This window comes from Pezoporus occidentalis, unplaced genomic scaffold (assembly GCF_034315485.1).
Source record: "Pezoporus occidentalis ecotype Australia unplaced genomic scaffold, CSIRO_AGI_Poc_V1 ctg274, whole genome shotgun sequence".
NCBI classification, from domain to species: domain Eukaryota; kingdom Metazoa; phylum Chordata; class Aves; order Psittaciformes; family Psittacidae; genus Pezoporus; species Pezoporus occidentalis.
This window is the reverse complement of record NW_026914653.1, coordinates 556,726-579,423: the sequence shown is the minus strand read 5'-3', so window position 1 is coordinate 579,423 and position 22,698 is coordinate 556,726. Positions and strand designations below refer to the sequence as shown.

General features: G+C 49.4%; 1 protein-coding gene across 7 annotated transcripts in view; it reads right to left on the bottom strand.

Moving 5' to 3' along the window:
* Nucleotides 1-22,698, bottom strand: part of PPP1R12B (protein phosphatase 1 regulatory subunit 12B) — a 99,441-nt gene that overhangs the window by 28,224 nt on the left and 48,519 nt on the right. For 5 of the 7 annotated variants that reach the window (XM_062624892.1, XM_062624888.1, XM_062624890.1 and 2 more), the window contains exons 13-19: nt 20,176-20,361; nt 19,439-19,624; nt 6,736-6,826; nt 6,120-6,290; nt 4,757-4,940; nt 4,110-4,222; nt 2,594-2,638 (exon numbers count right to left, since the gene is read on the bottom strand). In XM_062624892.1, the coding sequence (XP_062480876.1) occupies nt 2,594-2,638; nt 4,110-4,222; nt 4,757-4,940; nt 6,120-6,290; nt 6,736-6,826; nt 19,439-19,624; nt 20,176-20,361 (976 nt within the window). The remainder of the gene's footprint in view (nt 1-2,593; nt 2,639-4,109; nt 4,223-4,756; nt 4,941-6,119; nt 6,291-6,735; nt 6,827-19,438; nt 19,625-20,175; nt 20,362-22,698) is intronic. The other 2 variants (XM_062624893.1, XM_062624894.1) reach the window with 2 other exon arrangements.

Genomic DNA, 22,698 nt, shown 5'->3' with positions numbered 1-22,698 from the left:
TCTTATCAGCTAGCAAAGACATTCACCTATTTTGCTCCCGTTTAGTAGTCAACTTGCCCTGTATCACAGCAAAACAGCGCAGGCCCTGAGGACATACCTTACCTTATTAGGCAACGGCAGCCCAGAAAGTGGAGAGCTCGGAGCCTTCTTGAGCTTAAAAAGACAGCCCAGGGGAACATCCTCAGCCCGCGGCCACAGGGAGTGAGAGCAACAACAGAAGTGTGGCCTTGAGGGGGTCCCAAACACACAGGCTGGCTGTGGCAGGCAAGCCACAAAACGCTAAAGCCCTGTCTGATCTTTCTAGCTGTTGGTCAAATCCATCTTGTCAAAAAGGTGAGCGCTGCGATCACAACGGGAAGTGACTGGAAGATAAAACACCACTAAAAGCAGAACAGGTGTGACAAATAGAACATCCCAAAATCATAGAACCATTGGAATTGGATGGGATCTTAAAGCTCATCCAGTTCCAGCCCCCTGAAATGGGCAGGGACATCTTCCACTAGAGCAGGTTGCTCCAAGCCCCATCCAACCTTGCCTTGAACCCTGCCAGGTATGGGGCAGCACAGATTCCAGGGATGGGGCATTCATTCCCTGGCCCCATGACTGCCTTCTCACTGGTATTTCAGTCGGTGCCTTGAGAACAGGGAGGTTTATCCTAATGCCAGGCATCCCACCCTGCTCAGTCTGGTTCCAGCTCAACTCTTCCGACTCCTGCAGGTTTTCCTTTCTGAGCAACAGAGACCAGACTGTGGCCAGACATTTTTCCCCACCTCTGGTTTGAGCTCAGGTCCCCCCAGACTGAACAAAGGCTCTTTCCTTCCCATACCCTCCCCACTGGAATCCCACACAAAACTCTCCTAAAGCTGCTTCCCCAGAGGCTTTTTCCAGCTGAAGTCCTTGTGCCCTTGAACATTTATTCCACAATAAAACTTTGTTTGCTCTTCCAACTTTCCACGGCGCATCCAAGCAGGCTGCATCACAAGGAGAAAGGCGGGGTTGGTAGCAAACACATGAAGGTTGCCTGACACATCCCATTACCAGACTGCTTGCAGTTGCCTAAACCTCAGCCGGAGCCTCTGGGCTGCTTTCCCACGCTGGTGCTCCTAAGTTTCAGCCAAAATAGTACATCTACTTCTGAGAATTAGATCAAGATGTCTTTGCTTCTTTTTCCAATGCTGCATTTACCTTTTCCTTTGCTAAACTCCAGCGCCACAGGGTTTGGAGGAGGGAATTCAGGCAGGGCCTTTTCTGGCTCCCATGGAAATCTTACTATCAGCCAAGATACAAACACTGGAGGAAGAAAATAACTGACTGCTCACAGAACCAGGAGAGGCTGTGGGGTTTTGCAACTAAAGCAAACGCTTCAGTACATTCAAGTTCACAACTGCAGTGTGGCAATTGCCATTCCAGAATGATCATTATTATTGATGAATTAGTGATTAATTAATCACACTTCCTGCTTGGTACCAGAACCAAAAGCAAGGAGCTGCTCCATGATTCTTGCCAAAGCGCTGGCCAGTCAGCAGGGCAGACAACTCTCTGATCTGGATGTAAAATGGGAAGACTGACCAAGTGACATGGTGCTGGAGGCATGCAGCAAAGACAATGAACTGGAAAGTGGATAAAAACAAGAGGAGTGGAAGAATGGGAAAAGCAGCGCCACCAGAGTGTGAGGAGAGGCTAAACCGGGCTCTAATGTACATGTGGTGTGTAAGGAAACAGAGGACTTGCCACAGAGCACGTGAGCACTGGGAGCTGCTCTAAGGTCTTCCCTTCAGGAGCCTTCTCTTCTCCAGGCTGACCCAGCCCAGCTCTCCCAGCCTGGCTCCGGAGCAGAGCTGCTCCAGCCCTCGCAGCATCTCCATGGCCTCCTCTGGCCTCGCAGTATTGCAAACAGGAAACCAAAAATGCACTCTGAAGAGCATTACTGACAATTCTCAGCAAAGAACCAGTTAATTTTAACAAAACAAGGCTTCAATCACTCTACAGAAGTGAAAAGTATGTGGAAAGGCTCCCGCAAGTTCCACGTTTTCTGGCACAGATTAAATGTCACTCAAGCACAGTGACCCCTGAGCAGCCTTCGATCTGCTTGTTTTCTCCAGGTCTTGCATATCATGCTGTAATACTCTGGACATGTAATCAGCTTTAGCATTGTCAGAGTAAGTCATCTTGTCAGCCTCAAATGTGGTTTTAGACTAAGACAGACAAAACCAAAAGAAACCAAAGCAGTTTGGAAGGACTCAGTAATTATTATAAAAGGGAAAAAAGGGGCCTTGACAGCTCTGAAGCAAGAACAGGGGAACAATGAACCATCTCTGACGTGCTGCTCACCAAGACCGTTTCCTGCAAGAAACCAAACCCAACGAGGAGACAAGATACAAATACACTGTCCAAAACCTCTGCACTGGGGTGATTGGGGTTCAGATGAGGAATCAGTACCCGATTTGCTACTCAGAACTACCTCTTGGTTCATACGCAGCTCCTGACCAGAGCCTGAACCTCTCGTATAAACAAGAGTCAAGCCATAGAAGACTTCTTGCCACCAGCATGCAAGAGTGAAACACCAGTTATTCAGATGTATGTTTTCACTTACCCGAGTTTCCTTCACTTCCTCATTTCCATCAACTTCATCACCATCCTAGGATGAAAAGCAAACGTTGTAATTAGGCAGTCTTGGAAACAACCAGCTTGTATGACAGGAAGATAACGTATTGCTCACGATTTGATGTCAAAGCTTCTGTCAAAAGAAAACCTGTCTAAATACTTCTGGCTGATAATCAGGTCAGGTCTGGCACCTAACGGCCATTTAGAAGACCTTGGTACTAAGGACATGGTTCTCTTGAGTAACTGCGATGTGAATGCTCCTCCAGAGTCAGTAGAGAAGGAGGAACACTCCTTAATGTACTTAGGGAACACACATGACACTTGGGAAGGTTGCGTGTCTGAAGTGTTGACGTAATATTGACTTTCCAAGAATATCCTCCCCTTCAGTTAGGCTCCAGGAGGGAAGCCTGCTCATCCCAGACAGCCTGCACTTACACAGCCGCTCTGTAACCCACTGCCTCTCTGGAACAGCTCCAGGCTTTCATGGAGCAGTGGTAAACCACCACGACATCACATCACCCATAGTGAACTTGGGGTACTTCAGAAGCTGTAGCTGCAGTTTTGTACAGACACAACAGGGAAATGAACTGTAACTCTGAGAAGCAATTTGCTTTCTGCTCTGAAGCTGGGAATGATGCTGCAGTGACCCAGCAGACAACTGGCCAAGATGGAAAACACTTAAAGTAATAAGGAAAAAATAATTATATTTGGCATGCAAGAAAAAAAGATGTAAAAATCATTTGAAAATAATCAAAAGTGGTTTTGCAGCAAGTCTTTCAATAGAAATCCCCAGGCTTCCAGCAGAGCCATTCAACTTGTCTCAACTCCAGCTATCTGCTGTTGCCACAGGGGGTTTTTCATTGTGCTGAGCAGGAAGCCTCTTCCCCTGAGGTGCATGAGGGGGGCTGTGTCCATAGATCTGTTGCAGACTTCTCAGCCATGATTTCATAACATTCTCTCCTGAAAGAGGTGATCTGTTTTCCTCCCTGAGTCTCTAACCAGGGTCTGGAGGGCTGGATTTCTTCCCTCAGACTGAAGAAATCCTTTTGAAACCAGGACTAAGAGAATGGACCACAACACAGCTCTGGTGCTGGGCAGGGGATCCAGACACAGGTTTTATTCCTCATTGTCTTCCTTCGAGGAGGCCTAAAGCACAGACAAATCTGGGCTCAGATTCCCACTTCCAGCGGGTTGTGACCTCCAAAGAACCTGGAGTTCTGACCTCTCTTCTCCCATGTGGGCTCTTTCACAATTCTGCAAGGGCCACACTGGTTGACAGCCCAAGAACAGGCTTCTAGAACCTACTGCTTGGGTTTTGCATGGGCCAGACAAGGATGCGATGCCTTTGGACATCATGTTTGACATGCCAGTCAAACAGACCTGGACAGGGGAGGACTAATGGGAAATCAACTGCCTTGGAAAAAAAGATGAAGCTCGGAACTGGAAGGAAATTTACCCGGAATGTTACAGGATGAGTTTCTCTTCTGTAAGGAGCTCAAACTTACATCTTTTGTTGAGAAAATGATGCCGGTGCCTCTTCGCCTCTCTTTTGGCCGCCGCCTCTCCCGGATCGACTGTTTGTTCAGAGATCTGTCGTCCAAATCCTGATCTTCACACTCTGGCCAAGCAAAGAAAGACTGCTTTGGTTTCAGTGATTTACATCTGGGCTTTTGCTAAGGTACTGGGGTTCTTTTCAAGCTGATCGAGGTCATCTCGGCTTGTGTTATATTACAAAGGAGTTACTAAACCAAATGAAATGGAAGCTTGGTGCCCTACTACATCTGTTACCTGTACTCCTTCCTTTATCAGAGGTTACCCTGGCTGTCAGCTCTCTCCTAATCATCCTGACTTGCTCCTACGGGAGCAAGTACTAAGAGAATCAATCACTCCCCCCAGCTCTAAGGTCCAAATGTTCCATGGATTACTATCTCATTTACTTATGGAAAACAGAAAACATCCCTTTATCCCTCTCTGTTACAAGTAATAGGCTGTATCCTATGCTAGGATTTCCATTTAAACAAATAGCATTTGGTTTGTGAGGTGACAGCTCCCCATCCTGCTGCCCTCAGAATAGCAAGTTAACATCCTCTCCCACGTGGAAAGTTCTAAACCTCATGAAAATCCCTGAGCATTGCCTCTTCTGGGTACGTACCATTCTTCTCCATCTCTGTGGCTGCACCTCTGAAGTCTGCTGGGTTCACAGGGTCAAGACCTAGATACTTATTTGTTTGAGTCAGGTATGAACTTGTAAAAAGGAGAGGTGCTGACGTTGAAGGAGACAGAGGTGTCGTAGGTTTGTCTGGTTGTACTGGGCACCGTAATCGCCGATAGACAGTCTGTAAAGAGAGAACCATGACAGCAAGTAAGTAGGATGAACAGGAACGAGCAGATCTGGTAGTTCAGGGAACTTGGTAATCTTTTGGAGTGTCATGTTTTCTTCACTGCTGCTGGGAGTGATGGCCAGATCAGGTTCACTCCATCAGATGGGGATGAATGCTAAAAGCATTGCACAGCTCAATGTGGGAGCAGCCTCCCAGAACGGGGAAGTCTGGGACCAACCTCTTTGTCCCTCCAGCCAATGGCAGGACAAATAAGTTATCTAATAGAAATAAAAGGTTTAGAGTGAAAAACCAGAAGTGATGGCAGGGGGAGAAAACTGCTCTGTCTTTCCATTAGACACAGAGCACATGGAAAAATGTGAGCACAGGGCCTCAGCCGAGTCTGCACAGCAAGGATGGATTCAGGCCATGTTTCTATCATTAGCCTTTTCACTCCACTTTTGGTGATCTACATGGTTTTATTTTCTGGCAAGAGACAGAAAAGTAAAATTCCCAGTGGAGAGCAAAGGAGCTCCAACACCTATATACCCACATCCCTCCTGCAGCCTGCTGCGGTGAGCTACCAATCCTCAGTGTTATCATAGAATCATGGAATGGTTTGGGTTGGAAGGGACCTTAAAGCTCCTCCAGCTCCAACCCCTGCCACAGGCAGGGACACCTTCCACTAGAGCAGCTTGCTCCAAGCCCCTGTGTCCAACCTGGCCTTGAACACTGCCAGGGATGGGGCAGCCACAGCTTCTCTGGGCACCCTGTGCCAGCGCCTCAGCACCCTCACAGGGAAGAGCTTCTGCCTAAGAGCTCAGCTCAGTCTCCCCTCGGGCAGGTTAAAGCCATTCCCCTTGGCCTGTCCCTACACCCCTTGTCCCAAGCCCCTCTCCAGCTTTCCTGCAGTCCCTTCAGGCACTGGAGCTGCTCTCAGGTCTCCCCTTCAGGAGCCTTCTCTTCTCCAGACTGCCCCAGCCCAGCTCTCTCAGCCTGGCTCCAGAGCAGAGCTGCTCCAGCCCTCGCAGCATCTCCATGGCCTCCTCTGGACTCGCTCAGCAGTATTCCCGCTTTCCAGCACATCTGCCTCCCTTAAAAGAAACAGACATCCCCAGAAGAGCTCCTCCTGATCTCCGTTGTCCTAAATGGCTTCACGAGCTCTGAAACACTGAGAACTGAGGCCAGGAAGATCACCTCCTCATCCGTATTCCTGCTCCACCGCGAGCGGGTCTCCTGCCTCTCGCTGCTGTCCTCAGCAGGCTCGGTGCTCTCGGCTGTCCCGCTCTGCTGCTCCTGCGCTTGCCGCTCTGCCCGGGACCGGCTGAAGGTTCTTTCAGCCTCCTGAAGGTCCGTCAGGGTCACACCCTGCAGAGAAAGCCCAAGAGAGAGGTGGTAAATGTGCACGTTTCCATTCCAGACCATCCAGGTCAGTTTGAAACGCCCAGCGGGCCTCTGCCTGGCCAGGCCAATGCTTTATCTCTCTGCAAACACAAGGGATTCTGCTGCCTTTAACACATTTTGCAGGGTACTGACATCAGCACTGACTCAAAGCAACCCAAGCACACACGATCAAGCTACACACTAAAAGGTGGATATACTGCAGAAATGAGAACTCCAAAACCCAACCCGTGTGTGCTTGGGTAGTGTTCTGGAATAATTCCCTGCAGGAACTTTGGCCAGAACCTCTCCAACACCATGCGAGGACAAGCCAAGCCCCTTGTCCTAAGTAACAATGTACAAGAAAATCCTGCCTCTCTATTCATGAGCTCTCTTTGTCCTGCACGTGAACATGAGCATTTCCATTCCCTACCTGTGTGGACCTGCGGGTCTGCCGGGCCTGCCTGGATCGTGCCTTCCTCAAGGATTCCGCTTCCTCATCCCTCACTGGAGTTAGATATGACCTGGAAAAAGGAAAAGGGCAAGAAGAGGTTAAACTGAAAGCAGATGCTCTGTGCTCCTGCCTCTGCCAGCTCCTCAGCTATTGTTCTCTGCTATATGGACAAAAAGAATTTCACCTCCATCTACCATGACTGCTCTTTCTGCTTTGGGACAACTTTCCTGGGAGTCTATGATACACAAATGACATTCTCCCTAGAGGCTCTAAATAAACTCTTTAGTGCTGGACATGTCCTGTTCAAAAAGGTGCAACTATTCACGATGTGATTTGCTCCATTCCGTGCCACTGCAGCATTAGGGAAAAGAATAAACCAACCCACAGAAACCACCCCTCATTCAGATAAAGATCTCAGGACACAGAAATCCTGCACTGGCACATTCCTCAGACGTTCCTTCCTGTCTTTATATTCATGATCATATTCCTGCAATCTGCTGCCTTCATCAATATGAAATCCATCGTGCTAGAAAACCTGCTGCATGGCAGGCACCTTGTAGAGACAAAACACCTTGCAAAAAGCCACGAAATGAAAGAAATGACCTTCACACCTCCGGAATAAAGCATGAAAACCCCTTGGTTAAGATGCAGACCTGGTCACCACCAGGTTGCATTAAACCTGCGAGATTCCAACAGAATTATGCACAGGAAAATGCATAAATGGAGCCCTCTGCCCTGGCATTGCCTGTGGAGGAACGGGAGAGGAACTCAGCCCTCCTCTGATCAGCCTGATTTCCATACCGGTGGAGCAGCTTCCCTCTTAGGAAAGACTAATTAGACTGGACTCTTCAGCCTGGTGAATAGGGAATGATTATTAAGTGTCTCACTGTGCAAGGATGAGGGTGCCTGAAATGTTCCTTTGTAGGTCTACCACTGCCACAGGTTAACAGAGTATCAAGGATCTACATATGGTCAAAGAACAATTAGTCAAGCAAGGGAGGAACTTCTGTTAAGGAATGAAGATCTATTAAGGAATAAGATTACTTTGTCCTTCGACTCTTTTCCTGCTTCTCCGCTACTGACCACTCACATGGAAGAGTTAGCAGGCAGAACAGGTTTTGCATTTGATCCAGTATGTTAAAACATTTATGGGAAGGATTATCAATGCTGACATCACTTGGATCATGTTAAAACCATCTACCATGACGACTTTTATCCACCTTCTCCATCTAGTGCTCAGCACTGATTCAGCTCTGCACTCCACAGTTAGCAGGGGTTCCTCGGGCTGTCTGGAGGTACATCCACGGCAGCTGGCCACCTCACATCTCCTGGTGTTGTGGGACACACGTGAGTCTTCTCACCCCAAACTGGTGTAAGTATTCAACCTGATAAATCACGCCCCAAACTCCCCTGATCTGCAGAGAGCCCAGGAGAGCACGCAGGATCGATGCCCCTCACTGCAGGCTTCTGGAGGAGAGAACCCTGCGTCGAGGAGCCGGCTGTGATGGAGACACAGAACTGCACTTCCACGGTGCCATTTATCACCTTCAGAGAGAGCCTCCAGCACAGATCATGTGAGTGCATTGCAGAGGAACTCATTTCTTCCCATTGATTACCCCGACAGCCACACGAGCTGTGATGGATACACCAGCAAGGGAAGTGCCTGAAATTCAGGGGGCCGACTGCCTCCCAGGAACGGGCTGTTTCCTGAGCAGAAAAGCTGCTGTTTGATGAGTGAAAGCTGTGCAGCTCCTGAGTTTGCAGGCAAGTTTTTATGCAGCACACGTGGGCTACCCAGGTAATGGCACATTAAGGAAACAATGAGCTTTTGCTGCAGCTTTTGACACAAGTGGAATAGCTGCTATTTGTACAGCATCCAGAAGTAATAAGCTGCCTGCAGGAAGAAGGCATTGGGAAAATACACTGCAAATGAAGTTCAGAGGAGTAGTAAGAAAACATAAATAGTTTCTGGAACATATAAACCAAGTAAATTTGTAGCTAACTGAGGTGGGCAACAGCTTTGAATCAGTGCATTTACATCACATACAAGGACGGAGGTGTGGAGGAGTTACATACATAGCATGCGAATAAGAGGAGGAAAGATGACCTGCCCTTGCCCGAGGAGGAACTGGGCTCATACAGGTGCTCAGGAACACTCCTGGTATGCCTGAGCAACACAAGGTCACGTTGACAGCACCTGAAGGATCTTCTGACACAGAGAAAACCACAGTGAACTCCCCTGCACCGGAGGACAAATGAGATGTCCATGGTGGTTTCAAGCGAGGTGTGGCAAATCCATGGGGAACAGCCCAGCCGGGTCAGGTCTGCTGGAGCACAGCACAGCTGAAGGATTCCCCTCGTCTCAGGGTTTAGCCACAGCTTGGCGTTGAGGAGTGTATGGGGACAGCAGGACATGAACCATTTGTGCCTCTCCCTCCATCGTCCTCAGCTCTCCCTGGGTTTGTATAAAACTACAAACACAGTCAAACAGCAGCAGCAGTTTTGGGTGTCCAACAGGGACTTAACCTCCAGCCGAGCCCGCTCTGCAGGTCCGAGTCTGGGCTGCAGCCTTTATCGATTGCTGACTTCTGGTTTCCTTCCATTTACCCAATCCCCGGTTCTTGGAGCTCACCCAAAGCCATTTTCCAGGCATGAGATAACTGAATTTTCTCAAACAAGTCTTTGCCCAGGGACACGGCTGGCTTCTCCTCGTAAGCAGCTACAGCCTTTTCCTAGTGGTGAAAGGAGGTGGCTGGCCTGTAAAGCGATTTCAGATGCAAACCCCAGACTCCACACCAGCAATTCAATCACATTTCTGCTCTGCTTGATGGGGTTTTTCTTTGGTGTGTTTGCAATTTTTTCTTCCTTTGTGGAGGAGGGAGGGAAAAGCCAGGTTTTACAGTTGTAGCTGATGCTTCACTTTGCTTACAAGCTGAATGTTAAGAGAGCAGAGCATGCTAAATGGGATGGAAGAAATAGAGAACAAATTCACTGCAAGGAGCTGACAAGTGTGCTGCAGCCACAAAGCACGGCTGGATGACAGGGGGGGAGAGCAACACCCTGCTCTCCAAAGCAGAAAAACTGCAGATCGCAGCAAGCTGCAGGGACAGGCAGCAAATGGGGCACGAACAACCCCCTGTGGGGTTAATGATGTATACAAGAAACCCATCGCTTGCTCCAGTGCAGTGTCTGTGGCATCCTACTCATTGAAGCCAGGATCACACGACCCAAGTGGATCTGCAAAGAAATGGTCCTGTGTGTTGTGTTTTCCCACCATAAGCTTCCTCTGAGGAATACCTGACACCAGAGCAGCCGTGGTGCTGAGTTCAAGGCATGTGGAAAGCAAGAACAGATTCTCCCCAGAGTTTTGGTTGCAAATACAAGCAGCAGAATATAAATTGTGAGAGATGTGTACGTGAAAGCCAGCAGAAGCACTGCCGTAGCTTAGAGTTCCAGAGGCAGAGACCTTGTCCTGCTGCCACACGAGAGCTATAGGCTTCTGATTTGTGCATTAGCTGGAAAAAAGCTGGGAAGTGCATGATGAGTCTGGTTGCCATTTTCTTCCTGTTTTCAAGAAAACACCTATTGTCTCTGTTGGCTCTTTGAGCAACTTGCTCTAGTGGAGGGTGTCCCTGTGTGTGGCAGGGGGTTGGAACTGGATGAGCTTTAAGGTCCCTTCAACCCAAACCTCTCTGGGATTCTATGAATCAGGTCAGCATGACACAAGATGGATCCCAACTGCTCATCACCATCTCAAGGCAAAAGGAGCTGCAATAAAATACTAATAGAAGGAGAGATTCAAAGCAGGGCAGTGGTAAGCCTGGATATACAAGCTGGTAAACCACAAGAGCATATCTGCGTGCTGGAGATCCTTTGCCAGAGGGAAAAAAAGTACCCCCTCCAGAGTAAAGGGTGAATGATGCAGGACAAGAAATGACAATCCTCTGTTAACTGGTGCACAGATAACAAGAACAGATGACGAATTTCTCCAAGGAGTACAGAGCTCCTGACAATCCCCACCAGGTCCTTCTCCAACAAACCCACGTTGCCACAGCCAGCGCAGTCAGAACACGAGCTGCGAATGTGATGCTGCTGGTCATGAACTGGAGCTATGCTTGATGGCAGGGGGGTTGGAACTGGATGATCTTAAGGTCCTTTCCAACCCTAACTATTCTATGATTCTATGTGTCTCTTCTAAGAGGAAAGTCTGCCGTGGGCAGGAGATGCTCCATGGGCCATCTCAGCCTGAATATTGTGATTCAGGAGTGACTCCGAACCACACTCACCGGACTGGAAACCATAGTGACAGCTTTCTTGGAAGCCAGGACAGACAATACGGGTAAGGGCAGCCAGGCCCAGGTTTGGTTTCCTGCACATGGAAAGCCACAGATATTCAGACTCTAAAATGCCTGAAATGGCTGTTCTTAAAGTACAATATCACTATCCCAAACATGTCAGGATTTTATATCTTCATCATATATCTCTCTACTGCTCTTACTTACATCCATATACATTTATATGGATGTTATATATGTGTGTGTATATATATATATATACACACACCGAAAAAAGGAGGATAGGAAAAAAAACCCAGCAAATCATCAAGTACTGATACTGTTCCCCTGGAAACAACTGGAAAAGTACAGCATCCCAGCAATGCATTCCTACCACCTGGAAATTTGCCATTGGCTAAGGAACTATCTCTAAGCTGAGGGAGGGAAGAGAAGCGAGCGCGAGTTCTGCAGGCAACAATGCTGACAGCAGCTCCCAAAATACAATTCCTTAAGTTGGATAATAAAGTGTGTGCCAGGCAACAAGTCAATCCTTGACAACCACATGGAGACAGGAAAAGAAACTCCTGCTCTCGCATCCCAGCAAGCCACAGGTTTCAGTGTTTCACTCTGTGTAGCCCTGTGCTAACGTGCTCTGTGCATCAGGCCACAGCATTGACAGGACTCATCACAGACACTGCCATGAAAAGTTGGCTGACTATCATTTGGGAAGACCATTGACAGCAGGAGAGAAGGACAACACATCACACACTACAAGTGCTGGAGCTAGGAATGAGGAGACAGAGCCAGCCGATGCCAAGTTACTTGATAAGCTGAGGACAGAGGGATAACAGGATCTTGCTCTTGTGAGCTGCCATGTTTCAGTCTGGACTGTGAGTTCTCAACTCTGGGAAGTTTAAAGCTCTGCATTTCAATCATCTGTTTACAGCATGATTAGCAGGTTAACAACAGAAGATTAAATTCTGTATTTGCAACAGCTTTGCTTCACTCAACATGTTCAGGTGCTGATCCAAGAGATTAAGAGACCTGTGATCTTTGTCATTTGTTAATCACAAGAAGTACCCTCTGTCCCTCCTCAGAACTCATGCTTTGATGTGATGTTTACAATGGGTCGAGGTTATACGTACAGCAGCTGCTGCTCTAAGAGTACTTCCAGCATCCAGCTCTTGCTGATTTGGTGTGTGATTCCCCATCTGCCCAGGCTCATGTCTTTGCAAGCCCTTCGCAAGGCAGAGCTGCTCCTTTGGTGGGACCGTGGCCCTGCTTGCTCTCAGCCTGGGGGGCTTGGTACTGTCTCTGCCAGAACAATAACATACACACTGGAACCTACCAAGAACACAGAGTTTGGAGCTGTGGGAGACAGCACATGGACTGGAAGCTTTTAAATGACTGAGGTTATTGAAGATGCTCCGAGGGCTGGAGTTTCAGAGCTAATGAAGCCATTTAGGACAACCAAGATCAGGAACAGTTCTTTTGGGGATCACTGTTTCTTTTAAGGGAGGCAGATGTGCTGGAAAGCGGGAATACTGCTGAGTGAGTCCAGAGGAGGCCGTGGAGATGCTGCGAGGGCTGGAGCAGCTCTGCTCTGGAGCCAGGCTGAGAGAGCTGGGCTGGGGCAGCCTGGAGAAGAGAAGGCTCCTGAAGGGGAGACCTGAGAGCAGCTCCGGTGCCTAAAGAGGCTGCAGGAAAGCTGGAGAGGGGCTTGGGACAAGGGCCTGTAGGGACAGGCCAAGGAGAATGGCTTTAACCTGCCAGAGAGGAGACTGAGATGAGCTCTTAGGCAGAAGCTCTTCCCTGTGAGGGTGCTGAGGCGCTGGCACAGGGTGCCCAGAGAAGCTGTGGCTGCCCCATCCCTGGCAGTGTTCAAGGCCAGGTTGGATGGGGCTCTCCTGCCAGCTGATGAACAAAATGAAGGCAAATATGTGAGTGTTCTGCCCCTATCAGTGTTTTGTTTTCCCATTTTCAACTGAGCCCACACCCTTTGACATTTTCAGCAACCTTGAGCAGACCTCGTAAAGCTTCCCCCAGATCCAGTTCAGTTTGAAACAGAGCAAGAAATCCCTGAAAACCAAAACTAATTCACTTGGAAAAAATCCGAATATCTGGGAAATGGCTTTTTGCAACTAAAGAATAAAATAAAATCAAAACTTGGTGGTGACAAAGAAGGTTCAGCTTCTGAGCTAGGGAAGCCTGAGGAGAAACGCTCCCTTGGCAAGTACAGCAGCACAGCAGAGCAGCCTCCGGCCGCCACCTCGTGGAAGCAGCCACCGAAGAGATGCTGAGAGCAGCTTCCCGAAGAGAAGCAGGGATCAGCCCAACTGAGTTACTGAAAACAGCCCCAATATTAACAGCGTAAAAGGTCTTCCATTCCTGTCGAGCTAAGATTGACATTTCTTAGCATGTGGCAGTGGCTTTGGGTCAATCTTGAGTGCCCACTATTCTCTGCGATAGAAGATGAATGAAGTTTGCTCCAAAACTTTTCCTATAGAAATCCCAGGGTGGCAACCTGCCTTTTGCCCCTGGAACATCCACGGGTCGGTGCTGTGGAGCAAAGAATTTAAGGGAATAGCTGGTTTTATGCTAAATTAGCTCTCAATTGTCCCATCCACAGTATCTCACTAATATTCTGGGTACATTCCTTAGTTTAATGGCTACGTTTGGACACAGAGAAGTATTTGCACATGTTGAAGTTGAGAGATGCCCCAACCTTGAACATCCAGTGGCCAGCTGGAACCGACCCTGGCTGCAGAGCTGCATTACACAAATGTGCTGGTAGACACAAGGATTAAATGGGTGAAACGCGTCCAGGGTTATGGTTAGTAAGGAGGGAGGAACTGCACACAGATTTGGCATGTAGGGATGGGAAAGGCAGATTTACCTTCTGCTTGCTCCATGCTGTCAAGCTGCAGTTCTTTTACACTGGTTAGCTCAAGTGGTCCCTGCTTCCTTTCCTTGACCATTCCTGGAGGGTCCTGCATATATCCCTGCTTTGAGCCAGGCTCCCCCCACGAAGCAAATGCCAAAACATCCCCCTTGCCCCTGGATGGATGCAGTCAGCGGGCAGCTGAGCTCTCAGCACCACGTCTGCTCATCTTCCTCACAGGAAACCAGGCTCAGCCCCAGTGACCCCCATCCCACACCTCGACCTTTTCCCAAATGAAACCGCAGCCTGATTTCCGATCGAGCAGGAGCAATCTCGCCTCTTCCCAACATGGACAATCCAAGGGGCAGCAGAATTCCTGCCCTCCCACGTCACCTCCACCCGCAGCCTTTCAAAAGAAGGGCAACTTTATCTGAAGGAGATTAGCTGCAGAAGGGTGGCACAGAAATGCTTTCAACAGCAGGTGCCAGATGATTGTTCAGGCCTTGGCAAGAGGGAGAACTCTTAACTTTCTGTTGCCCACTGTGTAGTGTGGATGGGATCCATCCATTAGCAGGGAGCAGGGACCTTGCACAGCATCCCCAAGACCCTTCCCAGGAGAACTCAAACCACTCAGCTCTACGTCAGTCAGTGACAAGGATTATAGAGTCAGATACTCCTGACAAAGTCCAAGGTGATGGTGTGACAACGCTCACAGCTTCTTCTAGCAGCTCCTCTCCAGTGACATTTAAACACCCCTTGAATGCAAATCCCAGAGTTTAACATTGACAGACATCAGGGTTCCTTACGGCTTGGCCTGATAATAAGGGTTAAGAGACATGCTGGGCACCCACACCCACCCTCGAGGAGTCATGCTCTGAATTTGGACAGGACAAGAATCACGAGGTGAAAGGACCTGCCAAAAATTCATCTAACTACTGGTGGAGGAGGATTCGGTTATTAATATATTATTAATATATGCTGCTATAATTAGCAACTGGATCCTCAGAATGAAGGAATGAGGAATGAAAATCCAGTTCCTCTTGGGAACGAAGCAGAAGAGAGCAGTGCAGTGGATGTTCCGCAGCTAAAAAAGACTTCTAGGGGAAACTTTGGAGGGCAAGAGCTGGGTGGAGCAGAGCATCATCCTCGAGGCTGCTGAGGACACAAACCCACCTCAGTCTCACTATGGATTTAACCAAGGAACTGGTCAGAATACATTCAAAACCCAGGAAGAGAGGGATGTGTTTCCTGTCTCACACCCTGTCTGCTGCCAAGTGCTACCACCTTGCTGGAATCTTTGTGAGGAACAGGAAGAACACTCACCATTGGGGATAAGGTCGAATTAAAATCCCAGTTCTTTCAAAGCCAGGCCAGATTGACATTCAGGAGCGTCCTTTCAAACTGGTCACACAACTGAGGGCACAGACGTGCCTTCCAGAAGTTCTGGGCAGAGCCTGTTGTGCCCCACATGGCAGCCAGCCACAGGCTTAGCTGCGTGGTGGCCTCTCAATCTCTGTTGAGAACCTAAACCTTCATAGAACATGAAAGGTTTCAGTGAGACCCAGACCTTCCAAGAGCTTCCTTTCAGCACCAGCTACCTCGTGGCACGAGGCATGTTCCAGCTTGGCAGGACCTCCATGCAGCAGGGACACAGCTCCAGGCAGCCTCCAGGAACCTCTAGAGAGGGGCTGCAGTGTAGGAACCCCAGGAGGAGAAGCAACCGCAGCGCCCTGAACTGAAACCACACAAAGTCGTGCGTGAACTTTATGGATGGGCTGTGGGTGGCACTAGAGGCCGCTGTGATCCCGGATTGAAGGTGGATAATCCACTGTGCTGCAACCAGCACGACCCCATCATTCCCCATCACCTGCTTGCACCAAGTGGAAACCAAACCGGTTGTGCACCAGGAAGAACAAGGTCCATGTGACTGGAGCAACTTGGTCTAGCAAGAGGTGTCCCTGCCCATGGCAAGGGGGTTGGAACTAAATGATCTCAAGGTCCTCTCCAACCCAAACCATTCAATGATTCTATGATCTACAGTAGGCACAGCATGCACACACTCATAATTCACCCTTAGCAGAGGCAGTGCTGCTTTGAGTTCAGCTGGACACCCTACATTTGCAGTGTGAGGCACTTTGACACTGGCAGGAGATCATCAGAACGGGCAAAGAGCAGCATTGATCAGTGCCTGCAGAGCACCCACGAGAAACAAAAGGAAACTGTCTGGCAAATAAACTGATATTGACTTGGAGGGTGGCACAAGGCCAGCTCTGGGCACCGGCACAGCACTGCAGCACTACAGAGGGAGGCAGCTGGGCATGTAAATAACCACAGCAGCAGCTTGCTGAACCTCCAGACATCTGGTGCTAACACCAGGCAGTGATTTGCAGGTAGATGAACTGCATCATGTTGCTCCAAAGTGATCTCTCTTGCGCTGCCGCCTTTTCTGCTTCTTCTTTCCTCCACTTTCTAAGAGCCTGAGGCCGGAGCCACACCATTTTCCAGCTACTGGAGCGTTTGCTGACCAATTTAGCTGGCAAACAAGCAGCAGGTAAAGCACCATGGATGAAACTGCAGAGTACAGCATCCAGCTCTGGAGGCAATAAATGCCAGAGGGATGTGGAGCTGTTGGAGAGAGGCCAGAGGAGGCCATGGAGATGCTGCAAGGGCTGGAGCAGCTCTGCTCTGGAGCCAGGCTGAGAGAGCTGGGCTGGGGCAACCTGGAGAAGGCTCCTGAAGGGGAGACCTGAGAGCAGCTCCAGTGCCTGAAGGGGCTGCAGGAAAGCTGGAGAGGGGCTTGGGACAAGGGATGTAGGGACAGGCCAAGGGGAATGGCTTTAACCTGCCCAAGGGGAGACTGAGCTGAGCTCTTAGGCAGAAGCTCTTCCCTGTGAGGGTGCTGAGGCGCTGGCACAGGGTGCCCAGAGAAGCTGTGGCTGCCCCATCCCTGGCAGTGTTCAAGGCCAGGTTGGACACAGGGGCTTGGAGCAAGCTGCTCTAGTGGAAGGTGTCCCTGCCCGTGGCAGGGCTTGGAGCTGGATGAGTTTTAAGGTCCCTGCCAACACAAGCCAGGCTGTGGGTCTATGAAACACCAGGACGGGTCAGTGTAAGGGTTAGTGGCTACCAAAGGATACAAAGCAGCACCCCAGAGCACTTCCTAGCCCTAGCAATCCCTTCTGCTTTAACCTTTTGCCTTCATGCAGATAATTTAAAGCCACAAGTTAGCAGACATCCCTGTGATCTAATATTAGATGATAAGCTTGTTTATGTTTTTGTTGCTAAGAGAAAGCTGGAGCTTTGGAAACACTGAAGAAGACCAAACACTGCTGCAGCAGCTGCCGGTAGGAACCGAAATCCATGCAGTGCTTCCTGACAACTGCTTGCCATTTTCCGTTTTGGTTTTATTCTACCGGACTTGGTCTCCTTCCAAAATAAGCCTTTCCCATTCAGATGACCCATCCTGTTCCTCTAGGTCCATGTTTCCTAGTCCAAAAGGTGCAGGCAGCTTCCCAGTCAGTTAAGTACATCCTGCTGTTGGAGCTCACATTCATAAGTAAGGTTCCCTCCACCCACAAGCACAATGCATCATCGCTGCTCTTTTTCCTCAGCATCAGCTGAAGGTGGGAGGATTGTTCTGGTGTTTCTCTTTGCATTACCATAATTCCCAGGAGATGGTTCTCTAATAAAAATGCAGGGGACAAACAGATCTTCTATAGTATTTATAGAAACTGATTTGGCAAGGAATGCCAATGCAGTAATATTAATACATGCTCTTTGGGGCATCTACAAGTACTGTCACAGTCAAGTTCCCTGTCTGGAGACTGTGCCAAAGGTCTAGTGGGCTTTGTGGAGCTAAAGCTTCTGCAGCTTGCTTCTGGGCTTGCCAAAATGGGGACACTGCTGTGAAACAGGAAGCGTGAGCCAGGAGCACAACCCTCACTCTGCTCCTCCTCTGCACAGTCTCACTTTGCACCGGAGTATCTTTTGGCAGCTCACCTCAAGTCAACTGCATGTGACACTAAAGCCAACTGACCTCTAGCAAAACCTCTAGCTTACCCATAATACTAAACATAAATGTTCTCACAAAGGTACCCCAGCAGCTATTTCCAAGTATGTCCCTGCACATAGGGTGGACAAAGGCTGCTCACCTGGAGGCTTGTGATAGCAAAGCATTCCCTGTGCTAGCTCTGGAAAACAGGACCCAAGCCCCAGCAGCACTGGAGGTGTGAGTGTTTTCCAGACAGCACAGGCCACCTTCCCTCCTGGCCATGCTGCAGCTGAAGCCAAGAAAAGCCAGCAGCAATCCTGGCCTCCCTCCTCGGGAGCTCCACCACCTTCAGCTTTGCAAGCTGATCATTTCCATTATTGCTTTCACATCTTTTGGCTTCGGGCCACTGAAACACGTCAGAGCACTCCCTCCACTCAGGAAGGTAAAAAGTTATTGAGTTTGGAAGGATCTGATTACTGAAAACACCCCATGAACTGGTTGCTGGTCAGAAACAACACAGTTCATCTGGGTTTCATTTATCATCATTTCCTTTCACTGATGCCAGCAGAAGAGAGAGGTTTTGAGGAAGTTTATTCTTGTTTGTAGGAATAAATACAGAACATTTGCTATTCTATACTAAATGCACATTTCCTTCTGTACTTCAATGCAAATCTCCTTTGAGAAGAGCACCGGCTACCCAAGGTTTATATTTCCTCAGTCTTAAAATACCATCATACGATAAGGAAGAGATACCACAAGCAGATCTAGAGTAATTAAAAATGCTGCTACTGCTGCAATAGCCTAGGGTGCAGATGGCAGATTTCTGCCTCTGTGCTAAGTCTCCCTTTAAAGTCAATGCAAGCGGATAGAGTGTGGATCACCCCCTGTATCACACATCTACTCGCTCCAGGAATGGTTGTTTTCCCCCACTAACTGCAAAGGGAATCCACGGGACTTGTGCAGCAAGGACATCTCCATTGGGGCACATAACTTTGCTGAGCAGAATCAGAGGGATAGATTTTATCCAACCAAGCCTCAGTCCAATGCTCTTTTTTAGATGGGATTCATGTTACAGAACCTGTGGCAAGCGGCTACTGGGCCGTCTGCCCCGGGATGATGAGACACTGGCATAGACTGCCCAGAGAAGCTGTGGCTGCCCCATCCATGGCAGTGTTCAAGGCCAGGTTGGATGGGGTTGGAGCAAGCTGCTCTAGTGGAAGGGGTCCCTGCCCATCACAGGGATGGACTTTAAGGCCCCTTCCAACCCAAACCGTTCCATGACTCTATACATAGAGGCATTAGGGATTGAGATTAGTAGCTGACTACTAATACTTCAGGCTGAGACCCTGAAAAGACAAACAGAAAACCACCAAACTCCATTTCACCTACAAGCCAGCGACGAGCCAGTTTAACACCTCACGCAGGAGCAGAGGCAGCAGCCTGGAACTCCGTGTTACAGTCCTTACACCCCCACCATCACCACCACGTGAGAGCTGATCACCAGGAGGACCGACACACACCGGCACTCTGCTCACTGACCTTCGGCGCTCCCTGGCTTCCTCAGCTGAGAAGTCCTTCCCTGCGGGTGAGGCAGCGCCGGCATTCGCAATGCTGTTAGCAGAGCCGAGTACAGCGCGGTTTGTGATTACACCTAGGGGGGTGCTAGCAGAGATGCCCTCTGTATTTTTCTCTGCAGCAGAATCAGTTTGTTGCCTGAAAGGGGCTCTGAAATAGAGAAGACAATAATGGAAAGCAAAGCAAGTGAACTCAAGTGCTGATCCAGAGCGGCCGCCTCAAGGGGAGGGAGCACTGACAGCTCGTCCTCTTCACTCTAGACTCGTGATTTCACGGAGAATAGCACACAGTTAAATGAGGAGAGGAAAAAGCAGGAGGAATTTGCAGCCTTCACATCCATGTTTGTAGCAAAAATGATTAGGAAATGTACCTGGTGAATAAGCAGAAGGAATGAACTCCAAGAGCTTGTACACTGAATGCCCAAAAGCAGCCTGAGCACAACACGGTCTCTATCAGGGTACCAAGAGGCCACAACTGACCACTCCAGTGAGGGAAGAAGCTATGTAAAGTCCCAGATGGCTGTTAACTGCCTGCTGCTGCACACACACACTACTGAAACTGTCCAACACAACCATCCTGGGATTGCTTATCAACGCTTCCCACACGGAAGCCCACTTCCAATCCACAATCTACTCCATAACCTAGAACTTCCAACCCAAATGCTGATTTTCTGCAGTGTTATCTCAGCTGTGAGCCGTTACCTGGTATACTGGCGGGCTGATGCAGTAGTGTTCACACCGAGAGATGTGGGGCAGGAAGAGACAGGTTGCCACGGGGTGCCCAGTGAGGTAGATGAACCAGTGGTAGTGGGTGAGGTAGCTAGAGATGTATTGCGACTGGCTGAAATGTAGGGACTGTTGAGGTCACTACTTCTACCAAATGAAGCACTGTAAAACATCACAAAATCACGTCCTTCAGAGCACAGTCAGTATTCAACAGAACATCACCCCAGCTGGGCTCTCAGCTGGAAAGGGAGCAAGGATTACATCTTAGCAAACTGTATGGAAGGAGGTTAGAGTACCCCGGAGCAGCAGCACCCTCTGAGCTGAGCCCAGCTGAGTTCTGGGGAGGGAATAACGGTGTGGAGGGGAATCGGTGAAGATCAGGGAAGAGCAAACCCTCCAGCAGTGGAAGCGGCGCACACGGAGCACCCCTGTGCACTGGGGAAAGGTAGAGACAACGAGCAAGGATGAGGTTGCTTAAAGCAGGGAAGGAGAGAGTGACACAAGCAGGTCTGGCTGCATCATCTCCAAAGGATGTGCAGGACTTCCAGTTTTAAGAACTTGTTTTCAGTGGCTTTAAGCCCTGGCAAAGATGATCACATGGGGCATTAACTGTCATTAAGGCACGTTTGGCACAAGCTCAGCGTTTCTGGAAAACAGCTGGAAAACCTGTTCAGAAAGTACTAAGGATGAGCAAGGGGAATCCGTATCTTGGCAGTTTAAAACAAACCCCTTCAAACCATTCTGACTGAAAAGCTGTCAGTGATCAGTGCTCATGCTTCAGAGAAGAGACAGGAGAAAAGGAGCAGGGCTCTCATCTCAGGATGTACCCTGGGGCTTTTCTGGAGGAAATCCCCCCTCAGTGAGAAGCTACAGCCCCACGCATGGGCTGCTTGTCTGCACAGTGCAAAGGAGCACCCATGCATGGTGCAGGGTCCTGTCATGCCTTTCTCAGCAACTGGTATTGCTGGTCAGCCTGGGCTGTTTGCAGGATCATAGGCTGGAAGGCTGCTTCTCACCTCCCGCATCCTAACGACTCCCATGCCAGTGCACGTGGAGGAAAGCAGTTGCATCAGGAATAAAAGCTGACCTAAAGGAAAAGCAGCCCAGGACAGAGCTGCAGGTTTATGGGGAAGTCAACACTAGAAGCAAGAGTCAGAGACAGCAGCCTAAGGCTGAAATAAAACTTGAGAGGGGCAGGACAACAGCCAAGGCTGGAGGTCGGAAGAAGGATCCAGCCCAGGTCACTTAGGCACCCAATTTACACATCAGTTTTACATGCTAAGGCCCCAGCCAGCCCAGAACAAGCAGCTGGTCCCTAGACAGTCAAAGGAGAAAAAGGGGCATCCTGGAAGGTCTCCATAGGGAGGAACCTCACGTTTGGGCTCTTTGTTGATGGCTGATTGCCATCTCCAGGCCACAGAGGAACAAGCAAGTTACTGTCACCCAGTAGCAACCTCCACCAGACCCTAAACAACGCTTCCTCTGGAAAGCCGGCCCCTGCCCGAGGGCAGGAAGTGCTCTGGAAGCAAGTGCCTCCCTTCTTGGCTCCCTGCACCAGAGGAAAAGGCCAAGCCCTGGATACGGGCTGGGAGGAAGGCAGGAGCAGGGAGCAAAGCCTGGCTGGGGTAGGCATGCAGAGCAAGCAGCCGTGAAGGGATAGGTGTACGGAGGAGATGATGGGAATGAAGAGTGTGCCAGGGGAAGGAACAGGAGGAGCTGCAGGGGAAAAGGTGGTGGCAACCCTGGGGGCATCAGGGCTGATGTGGCACCATCTGAGGAGAACCCAAGGTTGGGGTACGAGGGGTGGCTGCAAAGCAAGAAAGGAACTTGGTCAGGAAGGGAGGACATGGGAGGGTTATTAAGTAAGACCTGACGATGACTTTCAGAAGGGAAACAAGAGAACAGAAGCAGCATCAGGTGCCTGGGAGAGGGCAGGTTTGGGGGAGCTGAGAGGGGAAGGAGGAGAAATGAAGGCAAAGAGCATGGTGATGGTGTTGTGCCAGCTCCTACACACACATCCTGGGTTGGAGAAACGCAGTGCTGGGGCATCACAAGCACACTCTTGCTCCAAGGCAGCCAAGACATTGCCATCTCCACAGGAATTCACCTCCCCACCCCGTCACCCTGCATGGGGGACACTGCACAGCTTGAGGGAGACTCCAAGGGAATTTATTCAACTGTTCACAGTTGACCTGAACAGGATTGCAACAAAGAAGTTAGCTGGGGAATCCTGGTACTTAACAGCTGGGTTCATACGGAGCTGTAAAAGAGGGGAGTGTGAATTTGTGCTAAAGAATTCAACAGTATAAATGAAAAACAGGTACTGACACATTGCTTGCTGCTCATTCTCTAACATCAACACCATAACTGAATGGGCAATGAAATGGAAAGCAGCATTTCAAATTGATCAAAAGCAATACTGCTGAAAACAGCTAAGGCAACTGACTTCCAAATCTGAAATCCCCTCAGAGAGCTGCCACACACACTCACTAAAAAGAT